The 16,892-nt window shown below is 30.5% G+C and overlaps 1 protein-coding gene across 5 annotated transcripts in view; it reads right to left on the reverse strand.

The window, feature by feature from the left end:
- PCDH11X (protocadherin 11 X-linked) overlaps positions 1 to 16,892 on the reverse strand; it is a 590,766-nt gene that overhangs the window by 101,516 nt on the left and 472,358 nt on the right. For 2 of the 5 annotated variants that reach the window (XM_064482994.1, XM_031445557.2), the window contains one exon: positions 227 to 250. The exons of the other annotated variants lie outside the window; for them this stretch is intronic. In XM_064482994.1, the coding sequence (XP_064339064.1) occupies positions 227 to 250 (24 nt within the window). The remainder of the gene's footprint in view (positions 1 to 226; positions 251 to 16,892) is intronic. 5 annotated transcript variants of the gene reach the window in all.

The raw sequence follows: 16,892 nt of genomic DNA on the forward strand, positions 1-16,892 counted from the left end.
ATATAACTTGGAAAAAGCCTCCAGTTATATAAGATATCTAACTGACTAAATGCTTTTCCTAGATATCAGTTCATTTTAAATATACTAAAAATGTGTTTGAAGCAAACAGTTGAAATTGCAATGTTTTATGAGAAATGAAAAGGCCAAAACTTCTTAAACCAAACACAAATTCATTTTCAAATGAAACATGCACCATGGTTATGGTTTGTGTTGATTTCTACTGTACCTTTCTTTAGTCCAGGAATGAAAGCTAAAAAGAGAGTTTAACAAAGTTAAATATAATAAACATTTTCCCTTATCCCCAACACATTATATTAATTTCATTCAATAAATGTAAATTGTTAACATATTGCAATATATTTTCATCTTCATTTTGTAGAGAATGTGATGGCTGAGACAGATAAGCTAGAATATTGGTAGACCATAAAAATCTGTCTCCAGTAGCATGTTTTTATAAAATCAGACTAAGCCTGTTCTATATGCTGGCCTCTTGTGAAGTAATGATTGATCCTTCCCCTAAAGGCAATATATTGTTGAACTCAACTTTTTCCAAGAACTCAGTAGATATTCTAGCTTCATTACCTATGATAACAAAGTACAGTTCTCTATTAAAATTTCACTTCTTCTCGTGGAACTTCCTACAGGAAATGTAGTATAAGGAAAAACATTGTTTTTGACTTAATAGGTTGCTTTTCCTCCAAATCTGATGTGGAAAAAGTAGTGGGAAAAATCAAACATTAACAAACACTAACATGTGGATGGCCCAATAGGAATATTCTTATCTTGGTTAAGACTTTTTTTTCCTATAATACAGCTATTTTCACAACCATAATTTCATTTATTTCTCACAATTAGAAATGGAGGATTCAAGATCATTATAGTTATTATCCAGATAAATAAATTCTGGCATTGCATTATTAAGTGACTTCCTTCAGAACACTATGAGATCATGCTTGACCTAAGACAAATAGCAAAGTCAATTTTTAAACAAAATAATTATATATTTATAAACGCTTGGATATTTGTAAAATTGTAAAGCCAACAATAAACATGATTTTATGATATATTTAATAACATGCACATAAGGATAAAAACTTTAAAGATAAACATTTTGAACTTGTTTAAAAATCAATTTAGAATAAAATCAGAATATTATAAAACCAAAGCACATGAAATGCTTAGAGAGAAGGAATAGGTCAGAGACAGACAGAAAAACGGAGGTGAAAGTAAGTTTCTATGCAATGATATGGATTAATGAGAGAGCATTGCACAACATTTTAAGTGTCATTGACAGATACATGGCACATTTATTTTTCATCATAAGATGTTTCATCTATAACCAATATAATTTAATGGTAATACAAGCTGAAGCATAAAAGGAAAAAAAAAAACCAGTGTTTTCAAAAGACAGTTGAGGTAGGATTGATCTTCTAAATTAAATTCCTCAACCCCCTACCATTCAAATAATGATTCTATTTCAATGATAAGTGTCTTTCTCACACACACACAACATACAGATTCACGAAATATTTTAATTTATTGTTAGAATTAATACTCAATTCCTGTAGTACTTAAATGTAGAGTTCTCAATATACTGGAGTGAAAAGGAAAGGCTGCTTTAGGCAGAGAAGTAATAAAGTGCTTGCTTTCATTTTTAAGACTGTAATTTCAGCGTGGTCTAGGCCTTAGTTATTAAAATCCTATCTAACTTGGTAACTGAAAAGGTCAGAAAAAAAAATAAATGTGATGGGTCTAGACTTATTTCTAAGGGTAAGGAGGTACAAATAAAAGAAGCAAAACAAGTGACATGACAACAGTGAAAAAGAAAAACACATTTTAAAAACCTATCCCAGGAGACATTTAGTTCCCAAGCTGAGAAATGAAAATGGTTTATAAACCAGTAAAGTCAAATATTGATCAATTTTCCTTAAAATTCAGGACAATAAGCAGATTCTGAATAAATTTTCAAGACCAATTCTGAAGAGACACTGGAATTCATCACATGAAAAATGATCAAAAAGGGAACAATTTTTCCCCTCTAAAGCAATATAAGTACTTCTATGCTAACACAGAAATTAATAGATATATTCATTATAATTAGGAAGGTTTTTTTTGCATAATATAAAGTCCATCTCCAAATACATCCCTAAATTTCAATTGCTTCTTAATGTTTAAAGTTTTATCATTGATATTTTTGAAGCCTCCACATTATTCAAGAATTTTGCAACATCAAGATAAGCATAGTCCTTATCCTTTGAGATGTGGATCACTATGATTGAAATAAATTGCTTTACTAATTAATCCAACCAAAGTTATATTCTGAATGACTATGTGTAACCGAAAATGAAATTTTATTAATATATACAATTAATATATAATATAATATATACAATTAATATATACAATAATATATACAATAGCTAACAAGTTAAATTTGCACTTACCAAGAAAATTATTTTTAGGTTATTAAATATTCTGCAATTAAATGTATTAATTAATAAATTTAAACACAATGAATAGTTTAGATATCATTATTTTTACTTACACAAATGCAATAATAACATAAAAATTTAAGTTTATTTAAGTGCTTGCTTTGAAAACTACTTGAGCTTTTATATTCCATTCTAAATTTATGACTCAAATGAACATTTTAATTAGGAAAGTAAAACAATATGAAAAACTGAGATTCTTGCACTACTAACTTTCAATTAAGGAAACACATTTTATAGTAAAAAATGCAGTTTCTACTTAAGTCACATAAAAAGTACAAAACTTTATCACGAGAACAATACCAAAACACGTTGTATTACTCCATACAAATGTATTTTAATATTTTCTACAGAATCCTAACACAAATGTTTAAATACTCAACAGGCACTAGAAATATCTGGCTGAATGTGAAAAAATTACTGGTAAATAAATAATGCCTGAATAGCTTAAAGGTCAACAGGGCTCATCACAAAATTGATAGTATTGGCTTAATATTTGTTGATCAAGTACAATGCATCAATTTATAATTGCCACTTACTTCAATAAAGAAGTAATAATTGCACTTGTTTTATCATGTATAATTTTTAAGTCACATAATAAATCTATGTTGATGAAATTTTAAAAAGTCATCATTTTGTGGGTAAATAAGATTTGAAAACATTTTTAAAGACATTCATTTGGAGATAATCAGATATCTCTGCCACTGGAATCAATTGAAGGATAATGTTTTCTATAAGTATTAAATCAATATTTAAATATTGACTTATTTAATACATCACCACGTCTCCTCCTTAACTCAGTATATTATAAGTGTTTATTATGCTTCTTAATATAGAGAAAAATCTGATAAATCAAGATTCAATTCACCTAAAACCAAACACATATTCTAAGCTATTATGAACTAACTTTTGAGAACAAGTTCCTCATTTATTTTCTTATGCCAAGCCACACAGGAGTTTGTACTGAAGGTCACAGATATAGCAGAATCAGCATGAAAAAAAATGTATTTGAAGATTGTAATGCCCAATTAATAGGCCAATACCTAGTTTCCTTTGAATAATGCTAATTTTAAAGCATTCTACAAGATGTGCCAAAAAGATCCAATTCTTCTTGATGTATAATTCAAATCACCCCTGTGCATCTCTCCTGTTGATTGCAAAACTAATAAGCTGTGGCATTATTGTACTTATGTAAATTGCATAGAGTCTGAACCACAAAAATAGTGAAGCTCAAATCAAATTTTCTGTTCAAATTGTGTGAAAGGTTAAGGCTACAAATACAAAAGCTATGAGGTGATTAAGATAATGAGTATCTTATTTACAATGAAGACAATGTTGCAAATATAGAATAAATTTCTCATCTCTGTGTATTAAAATTTCCATCCATATCTCTTTGGGTCCTGAGTTTCCACATCCCTTTGGGTCTTGAGTTTCTGAGTTAGTTCACTACTGGATCAAAGAAATATTTATTTCAAAATTGACAACAACTAAAGTCCTAGTGTTGGCTTTATTGTAGAGGTAATGAAACCTAGAAATTAAAAGGAAACATTTTCACTAAATATGCAGTTACCATTTTCTTCATTAAGAGATTTTGGTTGCCCAAATTCATGCTGTGCCACACCAAATGGCTTCTTTTCCTTTTTAGCCTAGAGTAGTACATATTTTTAAATTTCTCAAGTTAACACATTTTCCCTGTTCATTACAAAAGCTTTCTAATCCATAAACTATTGGCTATATTTTCTCTCTTTTTATTTAGAGGATATCTTTGGGACCACAGCCTAGAGTTGTGTGAATTTTGAAATTCCTGAAATTAACTCATTTGCCCTATTCATCACAAAATCTTTCTAATCCGTTAATCTATTGGTTTTCTGCCCTTTTATTTAGGGGATATCTTTGGGACCACTGTAACAGGTAGTACTTTCAAATGTCATTTTTTTTTCATGCTGACAGTGCTTAAACACTTCAAAGAATACAGAGGTACAACTTAAACTATATCTAGAATAAAATAAGTTCACAGGCCAAGGACCAGAGCCCTTAGAAAGTCATCTGATTAAACATTCTTAGTATACATATGAGGAAATGAGGTCAGAAGTCATGAAATTAGTTTAAAAGTACAAACTTACGACTAGAAGATAAATAAGTTCTGGAGATCTAAGGCACAGCAAACTGGTTATAGTCAAAAATACTATATTGCATACTTCAAAATTGCTAAGAGACTAGGTCAAAAATGTTCTCACATCAAAAAGAAATGATAATTCTATGCGGTGATTGAGGTGTTAGCTAAAGCTACAGTGGTAGTCATTTTGCAATATATTACGTATCAAATCAACATGCTGTACACCTTAATCTTACACATTGTTATATGTCAATTATATCTCAATAAAAAATAAACTAAATTTTAAAATAAAAGGAAATGAAATTACTTATGTAAGATCCACACAACTAATTAGAGGAAGAAGCAGACTTAGAATTCACACTTTCTCTACCAAAGAACTCATACTCTATGAACTACTTTATTGATGGTTTATTGATCATTTCCAAGAGACAGAAATAATATTTATGTCTAAACCTATTTGCCCAAGACAAACATTTATTGTGAGGGGTATCAAAAACTCAGTGCTTTAAGAATATATTTTGGGGAAATTCCAACTTAGGTGAGTACTAAAAGTAATTTACTTTTTCAAGTACACACCAGTTGACAAGAACAGAAGAAAAGACTGTACTTTAAGAAATAAAATCATGATTTGGCAAATCCCCCAATAAAGAGGATAATGCCTATTAAAATAGTAATTTGTAATTCAGCTTGGTTTTGGAATGCAATTCCTCCTTTCCCTTAAAGATTTGAGTCAAAAAGTCCCATCTGAAAAATCTGACCTTAATGTTTTTTAAATGGTTCAGAAGCATATTGAGTGAATCTAGCCAATCACGGTAATTCCTTTTGACAGCAACAATTGAGAAGAAAAATTCTGAGATACACAGGATTGCATACCTTAGAGAAAAAGACTCATTCAAACACATTATTTTGTCACCTGTTTTTCTCCAAATGATTTGGTTTCACTTAATCACATTGTAAAACTGTTTTAAACAGGACAAACGTTAATTTCAAATCCTCTTGGTTTAGTTTTGGTATTTAAGGGAGAAGATCTTTCTTTTAAGGATTGTGCTGACTCCCTTCCCCCTTCCAAAAAAAAAAAAAAAACCCCAAACAAAAAAACCTCAAGAAAACTGAAACATGAAGGACTCTGAACTTTTCATGAAAGCAACAGTGGGAATATAAATGGTTTCACAGTTCATTGAAAGTTCCTATCAAGGTCCTAGTTATGCTACTTTGAGAGGTATCTGAAGCAATTCTGAAAATAATACTAATTTAAATGATCTTGAGAGATTCCAAAAACAAAAGCTTGAGGGCTGGATCCATTATTCTTTCTGTTTGGCCAAGAAAATACTAAGAAATCAATATTTCTGAAATCTGCCTCTAAGCTATCTAAAATGTTTGAAACAATTGTAGCTCTCAAACATTTCACACCTTTTAATACTCAATCTGTTCGTGAGTGACTGAATTCTAAATTAAGACCATTTCAAAATAGGACTTGATGGTGTATCTGGTCTGTGGGTCCATGGAGAAATTGATTTTTAAAGCATGTTCCTTTGCCTGATTTAATGCAGACAAAATACAAGGTAATAGTGTACAATTTGTACCCTACCAAAGAATTTAAGTTTTTTCATCTCTTCCTTGTGAAAGTTAATATGATTTTCTTTTAATCAGTTTATCCAATTTTAGAAGCTTTGGCTGGCTTGTCAACAACATATATGAGTTGTGCACATAGAAAAATAACAGAGATAAACCTCAATTATATCTAGAGACATGTACTATAGTAAACTTCCTTCTAAAAAGAAGTTACTTTCTGTGTTAAAAAACTTTTGAAATCTTTCCCTCACATTTCCACCAACCTGTTTGCTCTATAACAAATTTAAAAGTCTGCTGCAGTATAAAGAAAACAGTAGGCAATTAAAATCTCTGTATAGCTTAAGTGGATATGGTATCAGGAAATGGCTTTTACTAAAACACTTGAAGTTATTATTTTATTATTGGAAATCAGTTTTTTGAATTCCACAGAGCATTTTGTCCTTGTGCATGAATATATGCATTGCTAAAAATATTAGGCTCTGCACACCACTTAAGGTATAGTTTGGAGAGAAGTTTATGTTTATAATGTAGTATATGCACATCTATATTTATATTATAAATATATCATGTGTATTTCCAATTACACACAGTATGTGTAATATACTATATATATATAGTATATATAGTATATGTGGTAGGTAACCAGAAAAATAAATAGGTCATATAATTACCATTTCAAAAATACCTGCTTTAATTCTATTTTGGGCAGATGTTGAGACATATTTGTACATAGAAGCATAATTTAAAAAAATCCACAAGTAATATGAACTGATTTCAATGACATTCTTTCACTCTCAGTAAGTGTACAGGTCTCCAAAGCAAATGTCCTATAAATTTCACTTTAAAATTCTCTGCAAAAATAAAGATATGGCGAAAGACAGTGAACATTACTTACTGATAGTATTTTTTTCTCCCAATGCCTCAATTTAGAGTGATGTATCTGGGTGGACTACTTAGAAAATTACAAATAAATTGGTTATTTTATAATATATCTCTTAATATTTACATATCACATATTTAAGTAGATATAAAGACTGAGAGAAAAATATGGTATTAGAAGTGTAATCTGACTTGATGATTCTCTTTATGAATATGTCTTCATCTTCTCATATGCTATGTTAGCACCTACTGGAGTTGTGATTCCTGCAATCACAGTGAATTAATACCAGTTTAATCATAGTACCATGTTGGTGATTTTAAATATTTGGAGACTTTTTTTTTTGTATTCTTTCTCTCCAATATATATTTTATTGGGACTTTTGTGACAGAGTATAAACACAAGCTTTGGCAGAAATTTTCATTCTTGGAACTAACCAGCTATTCTTGTGCTGTATTTTAACATTCAAGAGGAAAGGAGTTAAGCTTGAAACAACAGGTCATTTCTAAAAAGATAGCCTCAGGCTCATTTTATTGTTTCCACAAATTGGAGCATTATATTGAAGAAAAAAAAATGAAAAGGAAATGTATTAGAAGACCTGTATTTCCATTAGGACAGTTAAAAGACTGAAATAAAATCCAAATTCATGTTTGTTTGATATCAAAAGCAATATGGTCATTTTTTTTTTTAGTTTAGATCTAAATTATTTTAAAATCTAGTGTTTAATGGCAATATCCAAGCATAACTGTTATCCATAGAATTATTAATTTTCTATTTCAAGTGTCAGTGGGTAAACCTGACATATGGAAATCTGCCTATAGATTTTACGAATAAACAAGAAGAGACATTTCCATGTGGTGAAACATTGGGTACCTACTGCAGAGAACCAATCTTCTTAGATGATATGTTGATAAATATTTTATGTCAGCAAAGAACAAAGTGTAAAAGACAGTGCCACAAACGTGAAGAGGAAATGAAAAGTAGAAGCAAGCTATTTCAAACTGAATTAAATAGAAGTTTCTATGCACAGGAAGAGGAGGAGGAGAATGAAGGACTTATTTTATCAGTCTGACAGATTAACTGACTGCACAAGACATGCTAAAAGGTTTTCTGAATAAACCCAGTGCTGGCTGCCTCAGAAATCATCTGCACTTCATGATTAGAAGACACAGATTCAAGGTAATGGCTCTTTGGATACTCAAAATGTGAATATTATATTTTTGGTATTTGCAAAAGGAACACATATCACTTAGGGATAAAATATTGCCTAAGACCTACTTTGCACATAATAAGGAAGGAAATATAAATCTTTCATATAGTATGAATTTGATTCTGTATTCGCTTGAATCCTTAAGTATTAATCTCACCCTTTACTTAACTAAGTTTCTTCAAATATAAAATGATCATGTTCCACTAGTCAGGTTAGGGAATTGATACACAAATTCTGTGAAATATAAGATTAGTATTGTTAAGAATCTGACTGAAATTAGGCCTAAGAGAATCTAAACAATGACCATCTGGAGCATTTATTTAAAATGTATGCCAGCCTTATCTTGTCCACTAATGCTCATTGTGCTCAGATGAAACATGATGACACACAGATGTGTAAGAAGGGATGATTACAATATTCTAGGCAGGTCTCTTGATACCCTGATCCCTAAGTAGCAATACTTTTCCTATTCTATTTGTACTGGATCATGCAGAAGAGTAACCAGTGTTCACTCATTTTGTGCAGTTAACTCACTGAAAAAAATTCCAAAAGTGACTCTACTATCTATTTTTTAATAGAATCAAATTCAAGTTCTACACATAGTTTTGTTTGTAAAAACTGAAGGAAAAATTCTGTCATTAAGTTAAATACCCAAACCACAATGTATGTTTTCAACAACTCAACAATCAACTGTTCTAATCTCTTCCCTGTAATTTGACATATTACACCAGGATTTCAAGTGTCAAGAGAGAGAGAAACATAGTCATATTTTAAATAAGGAATAATACTTGATTTAATAAGATCTAAGAATAGAGTTTTTTTCCTACTAGAAGAATTATTTTTTTTTTCTTTTCTTTAAGAATATAGGTTATTCTTAAAGGCTAAGCTAAAAGAATTTGATACGGGGTTTTAAACTAAAAATGCATGAATTTCTAATTCTTTTCTTTAAAGTTCACTTCCCATAGTTAATTGAATAACATCAAAAAGAACCAAAGCTAGTGCATCATTACATATTTTCAATATGAAACTATATACGATTATCAGTAAACTTTGAAGACCTATCACAAAACATTTTCATTTTGAAGATGGGCACTTTCAAGAATGGACACACAACATTCCCAGCTTTATTCTTAACTCAAATAATTTAAATAATAAATAATTTAAATTTAAATGTGATACATTAGAAAGAAATAATTCACAATTATATAATCTAAAATAAGGATTTAGGAGTCATAAATGTAGAATGTACTACTGATGCCAAGAAATAAACGTGATGCCACTAAACCTAAAAATAGTAATAAGTAGGGTTGGTGTCTTGACCAAAAAGAAGTCTCAAAGAACAAACCCTTTACATAGGTGAAATTATTTTGAGGCCATGTATAATCAAAACCCAAACATATTCTTGGGTAAAAAAGATAGAATACATGGAAGAACATATAATAATTTATTAATAAATTCTCTCACAATATTTTTGGTTAGTTTTTTAAGGCTAATGTACTATGCTTAGAAAAAGATTACACAGAGACTAACCTTGACTAGTGTCTGGCACTGTTAAGCATTTGATAAATATTTGTTGAGTGAATGAAAGCATGTTGAGTGTTTAAGTGTCAATATGCCACAATCAACCTTTGATGCTCATTCCAGCTCAGTGGAAAATAACAAAACCAAACCTAAGGATGAAAGACAAAGTCTTTAGTGTATGCCCATATCTAAGCCATTTATTACTCTTTTTAGGCAAATTTTCTAAATGGCCTTTTTTATCAGATTTTTGTATAACCTATTTCTATTATGATGAACATCCTTCTTCATCACTACTTTGGTTTGCCAAGTTACGAGTTTTCCAGCAATAAGAGCTTCTGGAACCTTGTATCCTTCATGATTTTTAATCTTAAAAGAAGAAAGAATTTTTTTTTCCTGAGTCTTCTTTGTTCAGACAGAAGCCCCAAATCCAAAATACCAAATGAAACATCTCTGACATTCATTAAACCAAGAAACATTTATCATGTGTTATGTTTCAGGCCTTCCTATGTATTGAAAATACTCTGGTGGGAAAAAAAAATCACCTGGTACTTACATTCTATTAAAAAATATGTATATAGTGAAAGACATGCTAAGATACAGGCTTCTACTTAGCATTTTTGAGCAATTTTGTCATTCTGTCTTTGGCATGCTGACTAAATGGTATAACTTCAGTGAGTCACTTTAAAATGGGCAAGTGAGGTGTCATTTTCCTACACGTGATTGATCCAAATTATCTCTATATAAGTACAGGTGCAGTTCATAGAACTTCAGCTCAGTGGAACTATCATTGGAATTTTAAACTTTAGAAAATGATTAAACAGCTAATCTATCTATCTATCTATCTACCCAGCAAGTAGGTAAAGTTAGCATTTAAAATGTTAATATTACAAGGGTCAAAAGACTAGACTCCAAAACACTTTCACCTGATTTGTAGGTACTTGCAATCACTTTACAAGCCTTAATTAAGAATGTAAATATTTAAAATACTATTTCAAATGGAAGAAATACCTTCTTTGATTTTCAAAGGCTGTCTAAATCATAGAGTGTCTCAGCAGAACCAATTATTCAAAAATAGCTTATTAGACAATTGAGAAATGTCTAAAAGATGCTATATGTAGGAACTATATTCAATATCTCATAATAACATTTAATGAAAAATAATATGAAAATGAATATATGTATGTATATGCCTGACTAGGACATTGTGCTGTACACTAGGAATTGACATATTGTAACTGACTATACGTCAATTAAAAAAAAAAGATGCTATATGTAGTACCATAAAATAGAAAAAGAATTTCATTCTGTTGACTAAACAGTTGGGGAGGATTCCAGTTTTATGACTTTTGAATTTGATGGCATTTTTTGAGTGTCTAAATTTGACTAGTGAGTCGAAAGATAACTGACCCAGTTTTCAAATATCTACAATTACATTCCCTACTTGGTATGTAACCTTTACTGACTTAAAGTACTTTGCAAGGTCAACACATGTATACACATCAAACAATTAAGACAAACAAGAGTTCACCTTCTTATATTTTCATAAAGTAATATTAATTAGGGCCAAGTGCAGACTGGATATTCATAACTATAATACTTGCTATCTGTTGTATATTCTGCAATTCTGTGGCATGCAGGATTACAAATGAAATGTTTATTACACAACAAGAAAACTAAGTCATTTCTCTAGTTTCCATTGACTTAGCAATCAAGGAAGCCACTTGGTCTATATCATTAATGTATAATCCAAAATTAATATTTAATACTGCATAAGATGTATCATTACCGGTCACATTTAAGAGAGGAACTTGTGTACCTCAAATACTATTATAAATATTGACATCTCTATAAATATTCAACATAATTATAATTCTACATGGGTCATTCACTAAGTAGGTAAGGGAACTTGAAAAAGAGGGGAAGAGAATAACAAAAACAAGGATATAGAAGTAAAAGAAGAAATACTCCAAGTATTGTACTGTTTCATACTCCATTATATATCTCATAATATATAAAATTTTGTTTTGTTTTTAGATCTCAGTTTTGCACTATAGTGCTCAAATAGCATTGCTATGTTCTGTATCAGGATGGACTCATTTTAGTTCTTACAGTAAGTTTTTATTGTAATTGTTACAGAACTCAGAAAATGAGTGGTTAAGCCTGACTAAGCTTACAAATATTTGAACTCAGACAATCTGACCCTGATGCCTGTATTCTTCCTTTTGATAAATGTTCTTGTTTTGATAAATGAATCTATGTTTGAGTCAATATGCTCAGAAAATATTCATACTGGATGTAATATATGTATATTTATCTATCATTCTTTCTAATTTGTCTATACATATCCATGTACAGATCATATTAATATACAATAGGATTCACAATTTCACGTGTTCTAAAATTATTTTATCAGTTCTTCAGTTTTCATACCAGTTCTATGAATACCCTCTGATTCATAAATATATTATGATATAATTAGGAGATGAAACTTTAATACCCATTTGAATAATTACAGATCACCTTCTTATTTCCTTTATTTTGAGAATTTTAAAATCATTGAATTTAGCCCAAGAAAAATTTGACATGATTAAAAGGAAAATTTTGCTTTTCATCTGTCTAGTATTTTTTGATCCTCAAAAAAAAAATGCTGTTAAATACTCAATCATAAACAAATTAGAATGCCAGAAATTTGTGGCCCTTAATTAAATTGATTACTATTAATCAAGTTTCTCGGCTTTTCTTATCCTGAAGCCTTTTCTATGTTACATTTAGCCTAACAAAGTTTTGAAAATATGTCTACTTAGTAAACACATTTTCTTCCCCCGTGACAAAAATAATTGACCAAATCAAAGATAACACTTTATCTTCATTCTCAGCAGAACTCAAATGGTGAAGGATTGGAAGATATTTTAAGTTTTTCCATTTAAATAGTGGTTCTCTAATTTGCCTACACACTTAATCAACTGGATAACTTTGCAAAAGCACCATTTTCAGGGTCTTTTCCTAGACTAAATGATAATAGTTGCTTGGAGTGAGGCATGGCATCGATATAATTTTTTGCCTTTTTTATTGTGGTCAAAATATATATAACATAACAATTTACTGAGGAAGAATCTCCACTAATAAGATCTCACAGATGATGCACCTGCACATGAAAATTTGAGATGCACTGATTTTAAAAGATCATTCATATGTACTTTTTTCATTCAAAATCCTGCGTCTGTGATTAAAGGCTGGTGCTGCAGTCATGTAACAATCAAGTAGTTGTGGAGACATGCAAACTGCAGGCAAACTGCTTTAGATATTAGAATGATAAAATGTATTGTCCTGACTTTTCCATCAAAATTTCAGTTTGGATATGTAAATATATAGTGTTCAATTATAGTGAAATCTACCACAATCGGATGTCTTATCTTGATATAGCAAATATCTTAATATTATGAAATTAAAACCATTTTTGATGTATCTCTACTTAACCAATTCATTGATCAAACAAAGTTCATTATTCTCTCTGTGAATAAAACATATTGACTTGTTGACCTCAGAAAGCTATACGTCTCCAATTAGGATGCTGCTTTATAGGACAGTCCATTCACTTTTGCTGCCAAAATCAGTTTCATGCTTAGGAAAAGTTAGATATATGTTCAAAGATATGTTTATATCAGCTACACTTGCTATTAAATATAATCAGATTAACTAAAATCTTACATTAAGTAATAAAATATGAATTGAATTTTTCAGAAAGACTTATTAAGGGCAAGTTGCACAAAGACTTGTCATAGTATTATGTCTGAGCAATAGAATTGCAGAAGATTCAGGAAAAGTACCGTAAAATCCTAGAAGCATTCCATACCCAGAAAGCTTTTCAAGAATGTTTAAATACACATTCTGTTTATGGGACCCAAACCTGGAAAACACAGACTATGTATTATGGGTATGGTTTATGCAATAAAGATGATGCATGACTCTAATCAGTGAACATATATCCAAACAAAAGGCAGAGGCTTTATGTCAAATAATGAAACATAAATGTGCACTTCTTTGCTTCAATTATTTATGAATCACACATCTGGAAGGTATGTATGCATTTTTTAATAATTTACTCCTTCATCTGGTTGCTTTGATAAACCATCCTACAACTGGTTCTTACGGCATCTGTTAAAAAGACTTCCTGTTAGAATTGAATGGGATTACACAGTTATAAATAAAAACCTTCTAATCAAAAGTTTGTTAACCTTGTGAATAAAATTTAGCTCTGATTTCAGGACTTTGTGGTTTAAGTCTTGGTATGTGTGCATGAATATATATTTATGTGAAGAAAAATTTCCCAGTGATCTGGGATGGACACAATTTAATAAGCTTTATCTTTGTCATCTCATGAACGCTATAATAAATAAGTTATTTATTCAATGTGAGATGAAACTGTAATTTTTAAAATTACACAATTATACATTTCCCATTTAAAAAACAATGCAATACACTTCTGCTTGTTACACATACTATGTGCCAAGAACTCTTTTCACATGTATTTTATTTCTTCAACAACTATCTAAAGTAAATACTATTTCATTCCTATTTAATAGATGAGGAAACTGAGGTTCAGATAAGAAGGTAAGGGGTAGAGCTGAGATTTAAAGAAATAAGTTTCTGACTCCTGACACTTTTGTGGACCTAATCACCATGTGACAATATTCCTCCAGAATGTTCACTACAGAATGCCAGAACACATGGCACGATCTCATGTAAGAATGGTTTTTAACCCATGAGCTATCATTACATTTTTTGTGTAACTTTGTGCAAATAATTTATCCTTCAGCCTCAATTCCACATCTGTGTAATGGGAGGTTTGTGTATATTATTTTAAATGTTCACTTAAATCAAAACATTTTTTAATACTGTCATATCAGGGACTAAGTTTTGATTTAGCAGGTAGACCAGAGACCCATTTTCTCCTTATTCTCTTGGTTGATATCATTTCTTGATCTTTTACTGCCTGCACATGAAAATAGCCCCTTGATGATGGTATGGAGTTAAAAAAATTCAACTTAATAGTTTATTAAAATATGTGATAGGGAAGATTGAAGCTGCTATATTAGAAAGTGTTATATTAGAAGTACTTTCCAAATACCTGCTTTGCCTTGATTCTGTTTAGTTGACTATAATTTTGTTCACACTGTATATACATGAATGTCTAAGTACAATACTTGTTCTATTTGCTAAGACTTTTCACTAGAAGTAAAATCCTACACCCTACTTGTATGTTAATGATTGTAGTCCATCACGAATGCTCAAAACCTTCTGAGTATGGCTATGCTGATCTTTCTGTTCTGAACCAATTTAGTTAGCAGATGAATGTCAAACATTTATTTGTGAAGCTTGGCAAATACAAGTAACGACTTATGTTTCATTTAAAGAGGAGTTTAGAAGAGTCTTATATGGTACATCACATTTAAGTGGTGCCTATCTGAGGAATGTCAAAGCCCTCTGCAAATGAGCAGATTTACTTACGTGAGTCATTCTAAAATGATATGAAAATCTGTTGCTATATATTTTAAAATGTAATGGTTTTGCCAGCTAATGAACAATAAAAATTCAGGCTATAAGTTACTGAAAATGAATTACCTAAGTCAATATTTACATATATATATATATATATATATATATATATATATATATACACACACACACACACACACACATATATATAAAATGCACAGAATTTTAGCTTTCAAAATTCTCAAATTGGAAATGTTTAAGTCCTGCTCCCTAATCCCCAAGAGAGATCAATCAAAAGAATATAAAAGTGAATTTATCATATATGATTTCCCCTTTTAAAATACGAAATCTCACAAATTATAAGAGATCACTAGAAGAATGAAAAGTTAACATTTAACATTATTTAATGTTAAAATCGAGACTTGTACTGGAGAATCTAAAGGGAAAAGCATGTTAGCATGTCCTAATAAAAGCAGATGAAATTAAGTTAAAAAAAACTAGCTATCACAGCATTGTAATTAAGTATGGTTATCAAGTAGAAACAACTATTTATCAGGGCTAGGGTATATAGCTCAGGAATAGAGCATGTGCCTAGCATGCACGAGGTCCTGGGTTCAATCCTCAGTACCTCTGTTAATAAATAAATAAAATTTTTAAAAAAATAAACTCAGGTACTTTTTTCATACGCTTACAAATATATACTATTAACTAGAATGGATTTAGTACTAGGTGATTTGACCCACAGCCACTCAGAAAAGTTGCATTTTTAAAAATCATCATATGGAGGGAGATCCTGTGGCTCTGATTCAGTATGTAGTCTGTCTATACTCTTCCAGATTTAGGTCACACATTGTCGTCCTTTTAAGCTGTGGTATGTTAGTTATTTCAATATAATATACATGGTCACAATCCAAGGTGATCGCTAGGACAATAAAAGAGCTAAGTTATTTTTATTATTGCAGCCCACTCGGTGTTATTACCTCCAGAGGTGTCATCCTAAAGACACTCCTCTTTCCGTCTTCATTTTTATGACAGATCAGAACCTCAGTTTAATTATGTAAATGCCATTAATCCACAATAGCACCTAAGAAGCCCAAATGGGGTCTGAGTTATATGTTTATGCATAATCTGATACTCATTGAAAGGCCAGCTTTCTCCTGTGTGTTTTGTTAACATAAAAACGCAAAAAAAAAAAAATTCCATGAATATCATGACATGTATGCTCAAATGCATCAGATTTCCCTCAATGAATGTTTAATGCATAATTCACTTTTTAAAATTAAATACAACAAAATCATCAATTCTCTTAACTAATAACTGCATTGAGTAAAGGCAATCACACACAGGTAGTTTTGTAATAGGGAAGAACAAATCTGACTCCATTTTGAATCTGTTTCTTTTACTTAAACCTTTGTATTCTGTTGCTTTTACTAAAGTTAATAACTGAAAGAAATGTTCAATATAGCCTGACATATGCAGAATAGCCCATTCTCAAGGCTCTGACCTTTAAAGGTATAACACCTTTCCATTCACATAGAGATAAACAGTTACAGAACAGAGAACTGCATTTGTCTCATTGGACGTTTATAAGAACACTGTGACCAGACCTAC

The sequence above is a fragment of the Camelus dromedarius genome, chromosome X (assembly GCF_036321535.1).
Source record: "Camelus dromedarius isolate mCamDro1 chromosome X, mCamDro1.pat, whole genome shotgun sequence".
NCBI lineage: Eukaryota > Metazoa > Chordata > Mammalia > Artiodactyla > Camelidae > Camelus > Camelus dromedarius.